General features: G+C 46.8%; 1 protein-coding gene across 3 annotated transcripts in view; it reads right to left on the bottom strand.

Moving 5' to 3' along the window:
* The window catches only part of LOC147013794 (peptidyl-prolyl cis-trans isomerase G-like), a 70,386-nt gene that overhangs the window by 25,026 nt on the left and 27,745 nt on the right, over positions 1–17,615 (bottom strand). For all 3 annotated transcript variants that reach the window (XM_085851019.1, XM_085851021.1, XM_085851020.1), the window contains exons 7-12: positions 16,471–16,500; positions 16,135–16,274; positions 15,795–15,978; positions 15,352–15,522; positions 5,946–6,033; positions 1,097–1,263 (exon numbers count right to left, since the gene is read on the bottom strand). In XM_085851019.1, coding sequence (XP_085707145.1) covers positions 1,097–1,263; positions 5,946–6,033; positions 15,352–15,522; positions 15,795–15,978; positions 16,135–16,274; positions 16,471–16,500 — 780 coding nt within the window. The remainder of the gene's footprint in view (positions 1–1,096; positions 1,264–5,945; positions 6,034–15,351; positions 15,523–15,794; positions 15,979–16,134; positions 16,275–16,470; positions 16,501–17,615) is intronic.

Below are 17,615 nucleotides of genomic sequence, written 5' to 3'. Positions count from 1 at the left end.
AATGTGCTCTGCGATATCCGGATGAGCAATGAAAATCTTGCAAATGAAACGGCTGACGTACAAAGAAAAAAGTGATGGACCTTTCACCGGAAGGTCAAATGTAAACTTCCAGTGAAGAGGCACCTCAGCAAATATTTGCTTTTTTGAACAAAATTGGTAATCTCAGGGTGCCCTGAGAACACATCAAAAGGTGGAACAAATCGTGAGCACCACACGTTTGGTTTGCATTCCAAAGAGAAAAATAAAGGTGCATCTTGCGGCACCACGAGATCATCAACTTTTGTTCTATAAACAGGGGGCCAAACTCGTTTTTAAAACGGGAAGCAAACATCTCACAAAGCTCAACATGAAGGTTGAACAAATGAATGGTTTGGTGCAGATGCATTCTTGTCTTACATGTAATCCAAGTAAATAACTCCTCGAAGAAGCTTTGAGAAATGGGGGAAAAAATTTCTAAAATATTAAAATTTACAATCAATCTTAAAAATAATTTCAAGTGTTTGAGCATTTGCATGTTACTCTTTCAAGGCAAAACCATAGCACCTATTGGCCCCAAATTTAGGGTGTAGGTACTTCAGAATCTGGGCAATGTTTTAAGCCACCACACGTTGGTCTTGACGTCACTTTTGAGGCCACCGAAGGCTGCTATAAAGTGTATAATGGGATGTGGGGTCAGGCAGTGCTGCTACCAGCCCACAGGGAAAAGATAACCACCATTAGGCCACTAACTCCATAGCCTTTCAATGGCCAAAACATCCCAAAACCCCTACCAGGAAAAGCTCACCACCATCAGGGTAATAACTCCATACGTTTTCAATGCACATGAGCCGGAAGCACTACATAATTTTTTCCAATGCAGTGCCGGATACTCTGACAAGGATTAAATATTGCACAATAAGAGTCGAGATTATATATGAGAAGACAAATGATCTGTGGAACAAATAAACGCAGAGTTTGCCAACAACATAACTTGTGAACACCAAAATTACTTTCAAGTGAACAAAGGTGGTTAAGAGAATCGACAGTCGAGCTCAAGAAATAAAAATAAGTAACCATTGCAAGCCAGGTACAGACAGCGATCACGGACTCTACATACTTATCGAGATCTTCGCCCCTCGCCCACTTGTCCTGTGCAGTGAGGACATCACGAAGGGGCCGCAGACGTCGTTGCTCCGAACGCCAATGTGGTGGTGTGTCGCTACGCTGGGCACGGCGGTTCCGTGAGCGAGACCGCGAGCGGGAGCGTGATGGCGTCCTGTAACGCTGTACACACACACACGCCGAAAATGACCTTAAATATGCTTCAGCCATCTGCCAAGATCAAAGATGTTGTATTCTCCAAGGATTGAATACTGGATACCTTTGGACAAAACATTCAAAACTAGAAGGGCACTCGGTAGAGCGCATACCTCCGCCACGTAGTGCCTGATCCACGAGAACATATCAGACCCATTACATTTTTGAAATATGCTGTGCAGTACTATATCGTTTTTGGCCCGAACTCACAATGGTGAAGAATCACTTAAAAATACCCCCGAGCGGGAGTGCCGGTCATCTCTGCCAGAGGTCGAAAGTAACTCTGTGACAGACTGGAATAGGGGCAGTTCATAAAGTACGTACGCTCTACTTCCGGGTTTCAAACCCAACCACCCCCTCTGTATGCAAGCTTGTGACCACCCCTATATGCGTCTCATATCACACCACAATACTTGAAGATTACAACGAACTGTAGATTTATCTCAAATGCATCGGAATTATTAACTACGGTAATACAGTAATATGGAACAATTATTGACGTCCACGGATTTAACATCACGTCAAAAATGTTCCTGTGAACGGGGATATTTTTCCCCCTCGCGATGACGACAGGCTCGCCTTCATCTTCTGAAACGCTTTCATGTAGTCCGACACCACTTTCATAAAGTATGTATGCAGCTGTCGTACCACCCACCCACCTCTGTACGCAGCTCGTACGCGGGCTTTAAACCACCCACCCACCTCTGTACACAGCCCGTACGCGGGCTTTAAACCACCCACCCCTGTACGCAGCCCGTACGCGGGCTTTAAACCACCCACCCCTGTACGCAGCCCGTACGCGGGCTTTAAAACACCCACCCCCCTCATACATCGCTAATCGCTTGCAAAGCCAGCAGTTTCTTATGAACCGATGTTTGTAAGTCATGACGATGCAGTCCCTCGCGGTGTAATTTACCTTTTTCTTTTTAATATCACAGCACGTCATTTATGAAAATAAAAGTACAAATTGACATTCAAGACAATGTTAATGTCATAAATGAAAGTAAGTGTGCATATAAACTTGTATTCCATTGTTTTAGTTAAATATGACAAAAGCTTCAAATGTAATACTTGTCTCAGAGTTAATACTTTTATTTTTGTATTTACTTTATGAACGGCCCATACGGGGAATCAGAGCGAAGTTTGAAGGGCTATAAAATCGGAACAGAGCAAATTTCAAAAAAATGGCTCGTGTTATTCTAGATAATAGTCCGTAGTATCTGAATCACTAATAACATTTGATCTCTCTTGATAAATGAGGGAGGAGAGGAGATACGATTTGAAATCAACGATTTTCGCAACTTTGACAGCCTCGTGACGTTGACCTCGACCATGGATGACCTTGAAAGTTATATCGTTGTGCATGTCTCATCGACCTCTATCCATTCCACTATTGGTTATTTGTCTCCACTCGGTTTGATTGTGGACGGACGGACGGACGTACTTCGAGACTGTTATTATTAGGCCATCTCCACTGAGATGATAGAGATGACCTAAAAAATGATCAGATCCGATTCCAGATTCGGATCGCATGCCTAGTGTTGGCTTTATGGTTATGGTGGTGGGCTTGGGATCCAAGGATCCCGAGTTCAAATCCAGCTCGGCTGTTGAATTAACACCAGGTGGGGTTGACTGCCTGTCATCCTTCTGAGGTCGGCAAAATGAGTACCAGCTTTCTGGTATCCGTGTCAGAGTGGCGACACATCCAGGATTGTGTCCAATAGCCCAGGAGACTGCTTCGGCAGCACCAACACTCTGCACAGAGTGTGGTCCCAATGGATGGATAGATAGATTTGGATCTTCACCAAAATTGACTAAATCCTTCCTTGTCACACACCCAACATGTCCACCAAGTTTCGTCCGAATCCGTCCACAACCTTTTGAAATATCGTGCTAGATATCGTTTTTGGCCCCATCACTCAATGGTGAAGAATCATTTAAAAATTATCGTAGTCGGATATGGATCTTCACCAAAGTCTAAGCAGTTTGTCCTTGTCCCACACCCAACCTGTCCACAAAATTTCATCTGGAACTGACTCCAACTTTTTCAGATATCCTGCACACAAACAGACAAACAAACAAACAGACAGAGAGGGGTGAAAACATAACCTCATTCACCTTCGGTGGTGGAGGTCACTTGAAGGGCACGCGGTAGAGCGCATACCTCCACCACGTAATGCCTGATCCACGAGAACATATCAGGCCAAATACATTTTTGAAACATCATGTTATATATCGTTTTTGGCCCTCTCTCTCAATGGTGAAGAATTACTTAAAAAAAAAAAAATTCTCGTATGCAAGTCCGGATTCGGATCTTCACCAAAATCGAATCTATTTGTCGTGGTCACACACCGAATCTGTCCACCAAGTTTCATCTGAATCCGTCCACAACATTTTGAGATATCATGCTATATATCAATTTTGGCCCTATCTCTCAATGGTGAAGAATCGCTTAAATTCTCGCACTCGGATCCAGATCTGGATCTTCACCAAAATCTAATCAGTTCGTCCTTGTTACACACCCAACCTGCCCACCAAATTTCATCCAGATCCATTTACAACTTTTTCAGATATCCTGCGCACAGACAAACAAACAAGCAGTCATAGACTGGTACTTACGAAATCGTCAACTTGACCTCTGACCTTGTCTAATAAAAGCTGTCTCTAGAGAAGGTAGCGACGCAAACCAGAAGTTTCTACGATGATTCTGTACCAAACCATCAACTTCTTCCGTTCTCGAGTTACCGCGGATTAACGTAACGTAAAGGTCACACTCGACACCCCCCCCCCAACTCAAAAGGACGCCGGGGCGAGCGCGATGACGTCAGCGCGAACACGCAAAACCTTTACGTGACTCAACGACGCGTCTGCTCGAGCGCGCTGCACCACGTGACGAGCCGTGACGCAGCGGGTGAAATATTTTTATACAATCTTAAAACGTCTCCAAAACATCCGTTTTTTCCCAGAATTTCAACAACCGTGTGTTAGGCGTCCTAAGCGATCGCAAAACCCGAAGACAAAATTAAAATCAAAGTTAAAACGAACTCGTAATGTCGACCGAAGCAAAAATACTCCATTTCTCCACATGAATTTACGGAATTATTTAATATTATTTTATAACACTGAAATTTTTAAAACAGCTGTAGCTCGACAAATTGACACACAAATTCCGCCGAACTTACCTCGATCTTCCGAACTCACACTCCGTCAACAATACCTGTGGTAACTTTTCTCGAGTTATGTTTTGGATGTTTGACCTCACTGTGACCTTGACCTTTGACCGATTTTGACCAAAATCTAATCAGCGCTAGCCATCACCCTCCTGAATCACGTGGTGTAATTTGACATTGGTAGCCTCTTCCGTTCTCGAGTTATCGTGCCTACAAACAAACACACAGAGGACGGAAGTCATCAATATACTTACGAAATCTTTAGATTTCGTAAGTAATAAACAAACAAACAAACAAACAAACAGACAGACAGAGAGGGGTGAAAACATAACCTCTTTCACCTTCGGTTGCAGAGGTAATTATATAAAAAAAAATATTTAATCAAGCTGCCAAACGTGTGGAACACTTCCACAAAAAAATACAAGGAATTTTTGCATAGGAGGCGCCATTCAGCCCATCATGCTTGCGCCACACCAATACAAGATTTAATAAATCCATAAATACCCCTTCCCTTCGTGTACAGCCTTTTGGCTGCTACACTGGTACTCATTTTGCCGACCTCAGAAGGATGACAGGCTGAGTCAACCCCCTTGGTGTTAATTCTGCAGCCAACAGGGCTTGAACTCAGGACCCTAGGAACCCAAGCCACCACCCAAACCGTGAAGCCAACACCATGTTTTTTACTTATGAAATCTAAAGATTTCGTAAGTATATTGATGACTTCCGCCGTGTGTGTGTGTGTGTGTGTGTGTGTGTGTGTGTGTGTGTGTGTGTGTGTGTGTGTGTGTGTGTGTGTGTGTGTGTGTGTGTGTGTGTGTGTGTGTGTGTTTGTTTCTAGGCACAATAACTCGAGAACGGAAGAAGCTACCAATGTCAAATTACACCACGTGATTCAGGAGGGTGATGGCTTGCGCTGATTAGATTTTGGTGAAAATCGGTCAAAGGTCAAGTTCACAGTGAGGTCAAACATTCGATTTTTCATGGTTTGGTACAGAATCATCGTAGAAACTTCTGGTTTGCGTCGCTACCTTCTCTAGAGACAGCTTTTATTAGACAAAGTCAGAGGTCAAGTTGACGATTTCATAAGTACTAGTCTATGACTGCTTGTTTTTTTGTTTTGTTTTTTTATAGTTAAGTAGGTTTTTTAAATAGTTAATTTAAGCAAACAAAATGGATATCTTGCATCATTTATCATTGCAAGAGATTCATCAATAATTTGAGTCAATTATTTTATACACATGCGAGATCATACTTTCTGGTTCTCACCCACCCATATCATCGCAACTTATGTTGGATGATGGCGGTGGCGAGGAGGAAAGAAAATGTATCATATGTCATTGAATTTGTCCATGTGTCGTCAAACCTTATCCAACAAAATACCCAGGAAATAGCTAAATCATGTGAAAGGATACAACATTAAACATAATCATTCATTTAAAAAAAACCAACTTTTTCGAAGGAAGATTAACTTTTACCCACCATCGGACCACGGCCCTTTATTTTGCGTCCAGAACGGGTGTAGAATACACGTCCCCGATAACAAGGTCGTGGTGACACATTTCCATTCCTGAACAAATACAAAACAAATCATGAAACATAAATAGAGTACAGCACATAATCTGCTATTATTACATTCAAAGTTGATTGATATAAGCAAACATTATCCCCACTGGTGGTCCAAGTTCCATTTGCACATTTCGGTGGATTTTCTTGCCCTCTCTTTATGTATTGGTCAGAACCCCCCACCCCACCAAAACCCCTTTAATCAAAATATTGCCAAGGGCATGTGTCTTGGACTAACGACTCTAAATCAATGGTTCCCAAACTCTTTTGTATGTCTGGATCCCTTCTAGAGTGTACGAGGTGCAGTGGGACGCAAGAAGCACGCGCGCCAGCATCAACTCCGCTTTATTGCGCGACCAGAAGTACACTCCTGCCACCCCTAGCGGGCGAGGCATGATATACGAAAACCCAATCACGTGACACAGCACACTCCTCCCCTCGTAAAATGACCCGTCACACGATGAACGGACAATCACAACATGACCATCTGAAACCCATCAACACTCGTAATCCTCCAAGTACCGCGGCCGCACCCTGACCCGCCTCGGACGGGCAGCGCCGCCAGACAGTCCAGGCTCAGACGCCTCCCGGCTCGGTCGAGGTGACACCCTCGCCGGACTCGCACTTTCCGCAACACCAGCCACCCCCGACCGCCCAGCCTGCCCGACGTCCCCGGGTAGGACGGCATCAGGCGAAGACCCCCTTGGCGTCGGCCCAACCAGCCCCGGCGATACGTCAGGTGCCGGCGATACTACCGGTGGGGGTCCCGCATCGTTCGGCCCGGGGAGGTGTGGGGGGGGGGTGACGCTGAACAGCGATCATTCATTTGGTCCACGTGCCGCTTCCACACATCCCCACCATCAGTCCGCAACATGCAATTCGCCGGCCCCAGCACCACAGATACCACCGCCGGCACCCATTTGGAACCGTGGAAATAATCGCGCACCATTACCCGTTGCCCCACCTCGAAGCTGCGCAGCCACGTCGGACGCGACATCGCCCCACTCCCCGACCCTCCAGGTCGCAGCAAATCCAGCCTGGACCGCAATGCCCGTCCATAGAGACGAATGGCAGGCGAATCACCCGTGACAGGATGAACTGCGTTCCTGTAATGGTGCAAAAAGACATCGGCCACCGTCTGCACAGGTGCAACACCCCCCCCCCCTGCGCAAAGCCCGCTTCAACATCTTGACAAACGACTCAGCTTGGCCATTCGTCTCAGGATGATACGGTGCGGACCTTAGATGTCGAATACCATTCTGGCGCATAAACTCATCAAATACACCTGCGATGAACTGCGGACCATTATCAGAGACCAGGATCTCCGGCAACCCTTTATTAGCAAAGATCGTCCGCAGTTTCTCTACTGTAATGTTTGCTGATGTATGCTGCATTACTACAACCTCCGGCCATTTAGAGAATGCATCGATCACAATCAAAAACATCTTGCCATTAACCGGTCCCGCAAAATGTACATGGACCCTCTGCCAAGCTCGGTCTGGCACAGGCCAGAGACCCGAAGCCCGACGCGGGTTATCAGCATCTGTCTGGCACGTGGCGCAACGCTTAACCAACTGCTCAATGTCTTTGTCCAACCCCGGCCACCACAACAGGCTACGAGCAAGACTCTTGGTCTTCACGATGCCAAGGTGACTGACATGCAGTTCTTCCAAACACCGCTGCCTGAACCTCGGTGGAATCACTGTCCTCATTCCCCACATTACGCACCGTTTGACCAACGACAGCTCCGATGCGCGTGACGTGAAAGGTTGAAATGCCGGTGTCGAAGGCAGATCGCTCCAATTCCCCGTAGAAAATCGCCTGGACGACACGGGCAAGCACCGGATCACGAGCAGATTCCACCGCGACCTGCCTGGCCGTGACCGGCCCGCTTTGGACCTGGCCCAGCGCGAACACATCGACCCGGTCGGCCAACTCAGACGCAGCTGGACCCTCTGCACATGGCAAGCGTGAGAGCCCGTCGCAGTTAGCATGCTTCTCGGTTCTTTGGAACTGAATATCATAATCGTAAGCACCCAGAAACAGACACCACCGCTGTATTCGCGCGGCTGCTACCACCGGCACCCCGCGTTCGGGTCTCAGGATGAATTGAAGTGGTTTGTGATCCGTCTGCAAAGTGAAATGCCGCCCCAGCAGGTATTGATGAAACCTCCGCACACCCCAGACGAGGCTGAGAGCCTCACGCTCAATCTGGGCATATCCGCGCTCTGCTGTGGACAGGGTCCGGGATGCAAAACAAACAGGCCGCTCGGAACCATCGTCCATCCTGTGGGAGAGCACTGCCCCGATGCCATATGCAGAGCTGTCGCATGCCAATAGGAGCAGACGCGCAGGCTCGTAGTGCACGAGGACCGTATCCTCTGTGAGCAGCCGCTTGACGCGGTCGAACGACGCCTGGTGTGCAGGCCCCCAAGCCCAGCGCTCGTCCTTCCTGAGCAACCGCGTCAACGGCGCAAGTTGTGAGCTGAGCCCGCGCACAAACCTTTGGTAATACTGGGCCATACCAATGAACGAGCGCAGCTGCGTCTTGTCGCGAGGCGGTGGCATGTGCTGAATCGCCTCCACCTTCCGAGGACCTTTCAACAGCCCCTCCGGCGTGATGATGTGCCCGAGGTATTCCAAGAGCTAGTTGAAGAACGCGCACTTGCCCCTGTTCAAGCGCAGGCCGCACGCTTCTAGCTTTGTCAGCACTTGGGCAATGTTCGCAAGATGCTCGTCCGCAGTCTTCCCCGCAATGAGCACATCGTCCAGGTAGGTCTGAGCGAGCAGGCCAATGCAAACCTGATCCATGGCTTTCTGCCACAAAGCTGAGGCCGAAGGAATCCCAAAACAGAGTCGGGTATATCGATAGAGTCCTTGACACGTGTTGATTGTCAAAAGCTCGCTACTCCCGGGATCCATCGGCAGGTGAAAATATGCATCACGCAGGTCTAGCTTCGTGAAGTATTGACTCCCCGCCAATCGTGCATATATTTCATCGATTGACGGCAGTGGATATTGCTCCACGCTGAGCCCCGGGTTAACCGTGGATTTGAAGTCCCCGCACAATCGGACGTCTCCATTCCGTTTCAGCACCGTGACCACCAGGGTGGCCCAATCCGAGCACGACACCCGTTCGATCACTCCACAGGCCTCCAGCCTATCCAGTTCACCCTTGACCTTGTCCCGCAGGGCATACGGCACCGGACGCGGTTTACAAAACCGAGGAACCACCCCCTCCTTCAAGAAGAGTTTTGCCTCCATGCCCTTGAGTTTCCCAAGGTCGTCGCTAAACAACCCTTGATGTCTTTGAAGAATCTCCTCCAACTGATCCTCCCACTGGCTCGGCACGGGTTGCACAAGGTGAACTGCGGCCCAGTCTAGCCTGATGCGGGCCATCCAATCTCGGCCGAGGAGAGACGGTGCCCTCCCCCGCACGACGTACACCCGAAGCGTGGCGACCTGGCCTTGATACCACACAGACACGTCTGCCATCCCGACTGGCGTAATCTTCTCGTGGGTGTATGTGAACAGCGTGAGGTTTGACCTGATAAGCTTCAAGCCGTTGAGTCTACGCGCGGTCTGTTCGCCGATGAGCGACACCGCTGCTCCCGTATCGACCTGGAACGTGATCGGCGTTTTGTTCACTTCGACTTCCACCGTCATCGGGCGCGCCGTCGCCGGGCCAATTGAAAACAGGTCCATCAACGGCCGCTGGTTCCGCCCCGAGTCGCCTCGCACATCGCCGTACATGACCTTAACGGTGGCCGGCGCCCCACGGCACACACGCGCCAAATGACCCACCTTGTGACAATTCAAACACACGTTGCCTTTACACGGGCATGCACGGCGCAGGTGTCGACCTCCACATCCCAAGCATGTCCGCGGGGTCACCCCGCCGCACGCGCGGCCACGCGGCGACGTCCGACCCGCATCGAAGGTCGTGCGCACGTCCCGGGGTGCCCGCGACCCCGCGTGGCCGGTGATGGCTCGAACATCCCCGCGAGTCTGCTCGACCGCTGTAGCCGTGCTGACCGCCGAGTCGAATGTAATGGCTTCACCCTTCAGCCATAAAACCGCTGAAACCATCTTCGCATCTCGTAAACCAGCAATAAAACGATCTCTGAGCCGAGCTGGCCGCTCCCCCGCCGTGAAGTTGCAGGCCACGGAAGAACGCTTAATCCGTGCCACAAAATCAGCGACGCGTTCCTCTGCCCCTTTTGAGAGGCGATCGAACTGGAATCGAGCGAGCTGTAATGACTTCTCCGGCGCCATGTGTGCCTTCATCTTCTGCACAATGTCCCGTAACGACAGCTCGTCATCCCGGGGCCTGTTCGGTGCCACTAAATCACCCAGCAGCCGATAATGCTCCGGCGAAAGCGAAGCGAGCAAGATCGACTTCTGTTTGCTTTCGTCGACCACATCGTTCGTGTGGAAATAGCATTCCAATTGCTCCGAAAACAATTCGAAGTCGTCTCCGTCGAAAACGGGCACATGTCCGTTTTCAACCATCCTCGTCAGCCAACTAGAGTGTACGAGGTGCAGTGGGACGCAAGAAGCACGCGCGCCAGCATCAACTCCGCTTTATTGCGCGACCAGAAGTACACTCCTGCCACCCCTAGCGGGCGAGGCATGATATACGAAAACCCAATCACGTGACACAGCACACCTTCCAATCCCCAAAAACTTCTGCGGACCACCATGTACGATAGTGACATAGAGCGGCTCAGTGCAGAATGGTTGCTTCTGATGTGCAGCAAGTCACAGGATGTAATAATAATTATTATTATTATAATAATATAGTGCCTTCAGAAAGTACTCACACCCCTCGACTTTTGTTTCATCTTGCTGTATTACAGCCTGAATTTAAAATGGATTGAATTTAAATTTTTCGTCATCGATCCACACAAAATACCCCACAATGACAAAGTGAAAACATGTTTTTAGAATTTTTTCCAAATTTATCAAAAATGAAAAGCTGAAATGTTTTGTGTCAATATCTAATAATACACCCAAGTGGGTATGACGGTCAGCTCGGATACAAAACTTGATGGAACCGAGTGTTAATCAACCTTAGCGACTACAGAAAGTGAAAACAGAATTCAAATTAAATTTAAAATAAATTCGTGAGGCAGTTCGAAGCAAATATCTCCATATTCTAGGAATCATTCCTATCATAATTATACAATTTTCAAACCCGCGTTTATGGCCGTGAAATAAATACTCCAAGTGTGTGCATTTTATGGCTGTATCCAGGAGAGAGCTGGACCCCAACTAAAGAGGACACTCGGGCCACCGAAAAGCTCAATCACTCGCTGCCTGCACGTCTGCGCAATGTCACGTGACCAGCCAGCTCACAGTCGGATGAAATGCCCTAATCAAATCTTAAAACGTCCGTTTTTCACCGGAATTCTTTCAGATACTTGTAGAGCACATCCCCAAACAATCTAAAATATAAACATTAATCTCACATACGCTACAAATAATAAGTCCCTCAGGAGGACAGGTTACGAGGCAAAGCAGCGAACGGAAAGCATGTGGTGTCCCTTCCAGTCTCACGGTTATTTGAATTAAACATATTTTCCTCATGAAAAGTGTGTTTCTGAGTGGATTTGCATGAAAATTATCTTCATTAAACGTGTAGCTACACCAGAAGATCCCAAAAGTGAAAACTGAAATCAACTAGAACTAAAGACAGCCTCATTATATGGCATGGAAACGGATGGAAGCCCATGGAAGCTACCCCTCGCTGCAATGCATTCCACACAGACCGAGGATATAAACATTCAATTTTCACAAAACTTGATGCAACCGAGTGTTAATCAACTTCAGCGACTATGAAAAGTGAAAACAGAATTTAAATTGAACTTAAAATAACCGCGCGAAGCCGTGTTGAAGTCAGCGGACCTCGTGTTGCCCAATAAACAGGGCCAGACGACAGAGGTAACGAGAAACTAGTTGGTCGAATGAAATCTTAATAATCCCTATGAAACCCACTATGCATTACAGCCGTCTGATGCTTCCTTTGTAAGCCATTCGACCAATCGGTCATTTTGCACTTGATGACCTTGTAACCTCGACCCTGAGGCGAAAATGCCAAAAAGGCCTCAAACGATCTATAGAGAGCAGCTAGTATTATCATCGTGTCAAGTTCGACATCATTCGGCCGAGACGTCTAGGAGGAGATAGAAAAATAAAAATTGTTGACGGACAGACGGACAGACCTGAGGATATCGAACGGTTTTATTATGTCAGCAAGCTGACCTAAATATTGAATCAATATATAAACAAAGAAAGACGCTTTCTTTCTTCAATTAAATATCGACTGCCTTTGACGTTTGCACGTGGTACATGCTTGGGAGCCTCATTGGTATGCATTGCTGTCTGCGCTATCGCTGATGATTCGCCAATAAGCGATGAAACTGGTCCAGTAGCTGAGGGGGTGTGTAGCATTGGGATTCTCATGTGTGTACAATGTGTGGCTCCGACATCCCAAGTGAGCATCTCGCGCTCCGAAATCCCGAGCAACATGTTTTCAGTGGCTTCAAAGCAATGCATCCCCACTCCACAACAGGATGGCCGAGAGGTACACACTCTCACTTTAAGCTGTCGAGCCTGGGTACGAATCTCAACCCACCTATAAACTCTTATCCCGGTCTTTCACAGGCAGGGTGATTAATCATTGTGTGTGCCGTCCCTCAGATGGACGTTAAACTGGGTGTCACATCTGCCGGAATTCGTTGGTGGACATTAAAGATCCCTTTGCGGTGTCCTTCACGAAAACAAAGGGAGCTATTCCTGACATCCTGGCCAAATTCTAAATTACTGCTCAAACCTACAGGGGCACTGCATCAGCGGCACTGCTACGCCCTCAATGATGCTACTCACAGCCTTGTGCTGCACAGGAAAATAAAAATAAAAAATTACCCCCGTGTGCGGGTGACGGTCATCTCTATAATGTTTTTTACTATCATAATCGATGAACCGTTGCCAGATATCTCCTAAAATGACAGACTAGATAGGTTTTGAAAATGGTGACTTTCACACCTTTCGTGACCTCGTGACCTTGACCCTGACCTCAAATCCGTGAAAAAATACATCGTTGGGTATCACTCATCGACCTCTACCCACATACCAAATTTCATCTAGATCGTAAGTAAAAAAGTTTTCTTTGTACCGGGAGGTGTTTTTGAACATCTTCCAGGTTACGTGGCGGCCAAACGGGACGGAAATTCAAAAATCTGTCCGGTTTGATACAAGATAATATTTTTTACTATCATAATCAATAAACAGTTGCCGAATATCTTGGAGAATGGCAGACTAGATAGGTTTTGAAAATGGCGATTTTTATAACTTACATGACCTCATGACTTTGAACCTGGACAAAAGTTATATCGTTGTGCAACACTCATCGACCTCTACCCACATACTAAGTTTCATCAAGATCGGAAAGAAAAATTGTTGACGGACGGACATTTGGTCCGGCTTTATTAGGTCATCTCGGTAGAGATGACCTAAAAAGACAACGACCCCTTTGTATAGTATTTCATTGTAATAATATTTTCATTCATTTACTCTGAAATATTTCCACTCGATTGGGGAAATTTTAAAATGAGCTATTTTGATCCGAATAGCTATGTAGTTCTTTAGAGAGTACTTTCCAATTGTCTGACAAAACAGATTTCAAATATCTTTTTCACGTGTTAAACTATATGTGGGCTGCTCTGGAGTTGGAACACCAAACAATTTACATCTTCTGGCCCTTGATGGAAAAACATTCACCTCTGTCGACCCAAAAGCATTACAATAATAGGATCAATGTTGTTGATATTTCTGTTCAATCGCTTGCAGCTTGATTAATAAAATGTTTGTCTCCAAATATGTGTTCAATCGTGACAGTCAAATAGATGTACATTAGAACCCAGGCAATGCCGGGTACCTTTATGGGAGGAGGGATGGAAAGGGTGGTGGTAGTGGGAGGAAGGAGGGGAATGGGTAGAGTTCGAGTCCGGAGGAAGGGGGGTTGGGTGGGAGGAGGGAGAAGAAGGGTGGGAGTTTGGAAGGGGGGATGAGGTGGGAAGAGGGAGGGAAAGGGTAGAGGTGGGAATCTGGAGGGAGGGGGTGGGTGAGAGTCTGGAGGGATTGGGATGGGATGAGACAAGGGAGGGAAGGGATGGGAGGAAGGAGGGACCCTATGTTGCTCGGCAATGCCGGGTACCTTTGCTAGATAAATATAAATGCTGCATCTTTATTCAAAAAAATATCATTGAAGGAATGAATTTCAACCCATATACCTCTTTCACAAATGCTGCATATATTCTACTGCTCCACCATGATATGTCTCTTCTTCTTCAAAAGGGGTGTTTGTCTGCTTTTATTTTTCTGAGGTGTTTGTCTGCTCTGCACCTTGTCCACATACCTCCCCCACTCCCCTCCATCCCCACCCCTGCTCATGCAGTACAACGTTTCTCCGTGTGTTTAACAAACATTCTAATCTCCCATCCCATGATCTTTATCTTTGTTTGTCAAAGTTTGAAATCTGGAATCAGGAAAAGCATCTACCCCCACCCTTCAAAGCTTCACATCCCCCCTTCTGCATCCCCCCTCACCCCACCCCTTAAATGCTTTCCCCTCTCCTCACCATATCCTCCAAAAACTTTCACCACACTCCTACATTCAATCCTTCACCCACACCCCACACACTCAAACCTTCCCCCACGCCTCACACACTCAAACCTTCCCCCACACGTCACACACTCAAACCTTCCCCCACACATCGCACACTCAAACCTTCCCCCTCACCCCACCTCCCCAAAGTCTCACCTTACCCCCGCAAAACCTCCCGCTAATCCTTCAACATCCCCAACGCCTCCTCCCCCGATCTCCAACTGTGTGGACCTCAAACATCTGAGGTCTCCGCTCTATCTTGACAGACCTCTCAATCCACACCGCTGCCGATAAACAGACATCATTTTAACAGAAAGCTTCCAACAAACAGGATGTCCCCGACTTCTTAGTTTCTCTCCTCGGTTATGGTCTCCTCATATTTGATAAGCCGGATCCATGCCCCAGCGGCGGAGATGCACTTTACATCAATAACTCAATTTCCCACTACTGACCATTCACGTCCAAATCCCCAAGAGCACCTCTTGCTGAGACTTCCCCTCATGAGATTCCGTACAATTTGCCAAATTCAGAGCCAAAGAAAGTACCAAAGGCAGAGTGAACAAATTGCTTAACCCTGCTCTGCACTTTGCATGCAGGGTAATAAAAAAGGTCTTTATAACAGACATGGAGAGACAAAAAACACACAATAACATACCCCGGCTCATCCATGTCGAGAGGACTTCGTCTCAAAAGGAATCGGTTCTGGGGTACTTCAGGAATTTCCTCAGGTCGCACGGATGACAGTGCATCTGTATTCACATCCGAAGCCACTGTGGGCACCACCACTGTTGACATCGCTTGTTCAGTGTCCTTCTCCTGTGACTTGCTGCCACAATGGTAAAAACGTTCCAAGAAATTATTTTGTGAAAAGCGCTGAAATTACATCTCCAATGTTTTTGAGTGACAATCAGTGAGTGCTGCATCAAATTGACCAACAAGACCAAATATGGGAAAGTTGAACAAATAGAGTCCAGATTTTTACATTATAAAAAAAAAAATCTGCAAATAAATAAACAAACAAATAAATACAACCTTTAACCTCCCTATTTCTGATGTGACATGCGAGCACAAAATGCATTTGGAAAATATTATAGGAACCTTTTCATGGTCTTCTCTTTCTTTTCATGCCTTTTCTTTTTTTTTGACCCATGCTTTTTGGCTTTCTTCACGCGTTTCTTTGCTTTTTCTTTCCCCTCTTCCCCATCCTCCGAAGAGCTCGAGTTCGAAGAACTTGAAGTCTCCGAGGACGATGACTGCTTGGCTTTCTTCTTCTTTTCCTTGTCTGCACCATGAGACAATTGGAGACAAAACAATAGTCAACATGCAGTTAAATGAAAATCCAACACAAAGACAACAGCAGAATCAGCCAGCCATTTGACATCAAAATGGAAACCAGTATCGGCCAGAATCAGCCTCTCGCTCACACCCACCCTCTGACCTTTTGACTTGAGGACCAACTCGCCACAGCTGACAATACGAACATCAGCATAAGGTTTACTGCCAGGGTCAGTCTTCTGGCTTTCTATCTCCCTGACGGTCTGCTGGCCAGAAATGACCTGTCCAAACACCACGTGCACACTGGCAGAAACGCAATGGTTACGTTTGGCTGTGCAGGTGCCCTGTCGACTGGAATTTTTAAAATCGGCCACAAAACCATGAAACGGCAAAACTCGGCAAATTAAATTCTAACCGCCAATAGATCACGGAGTAGTCCAATCGACCGTAGGCACAAATCAAAGCTAATTGAACGAGGCTTCCCCAATCATGAACTTACCCGTCCAGATGTGGTGATGGCCTCGTGGTACTGGAAACAAAAATAATGACTGAAATTAATAAACAACGCATGTTTAGATTGTAATAGACATATTACAAGCAATAACTGGAATCGAGACAAAATGTTCATCAAAATCGCAACAGTCCAGAGAGGAAGAAAAAAGAAAAATAATTAACCTATAAATATATCTTTCAGTATGAAATTGAACCAAAAATAATTGCTATTAAATGAGAAAAACAACCCTCATATACAACCAAGTTTCAGCAATTATAAATTTGTTTGTTTGAATGGAGCACAAAGCTGCAATTGGCTGAAAGCATGGCTGTGTCACTGATGCAAAGTCCTCTGCTGGTTAAGGTAAGATTTGTAATTTGTTCAGGGTGACCGCGATAGCTCGTCTACTCTACTCCAGATAGTGAAGGCGACAGTCACCTCAAAGCTTGTCCGGCGAGGAGCAGAAAGGAGTGTAGAGTACGGAGGAGAGAAGGAAGAAGCCCAGAGAGTGTACGTTAATGGCGGCAGGGGCTCAAACTCAAGACCCTAAGATCTTCAAGTGGAACCCAAATGCTCAGGCCACCCCAACACTAATCTATCCTTTCATACCCTACAATATATATATATATATATATATATATATATATATATATATATATATATATATATATTTATATATATATATATACCTACATATTGTTACGGCTGTGGAAATTCACAGAGCACCATATAGGTCCTTAGATCAGTTATGTCGATAAGTCTGTGTTCAGATAGATTTCCCCACCGATGTCTAAGGGAATTATTCGTGTAACCAGGCTGTGAATCTTCAGTTAGCCGTTTTTCTTTTGCTATCGTTATTTTGGACCAACCGTTCACAACAACCACCTCCGCCAACTTCGCTCTCATCACCCGCTTCACAACAACCACCTCCACCACCAACATCGCTCTCATCAACTGCTCCACAACAACCACGATCACCACAACCACCTTCTCGTCAACCGCCAACATCCCCACAGACAATGAACAGCCGCCTTCAGAACAACCACCTTAACCACAACCGCCCAACCACACCACCCTCACGACCACCACAAAACGCCAGCCACGCCACCATTACAACAACCACCGTAACCACCACCGCATTGCCACCTCGG

The sequence above is a fragment of the Eptatretus burgeri genome, chromosome 13 (genome assembly GCF_056783735.1).
Source record: "Eptatretus burgeri isolate ZD-2024b chromosome 13, Ebu_testis_v1, whole genome shotgun sequence".
Classification (NCBI taxonomy): Eukaryota; Metazoa; Chordata; class Myxini; order Myxiniformes; family Myxinidae; genus Eptatretus; species Eptatretus burgeri.
This window is presented reverse-complemented; position numbering and strand designations above follow the sequence as displayed.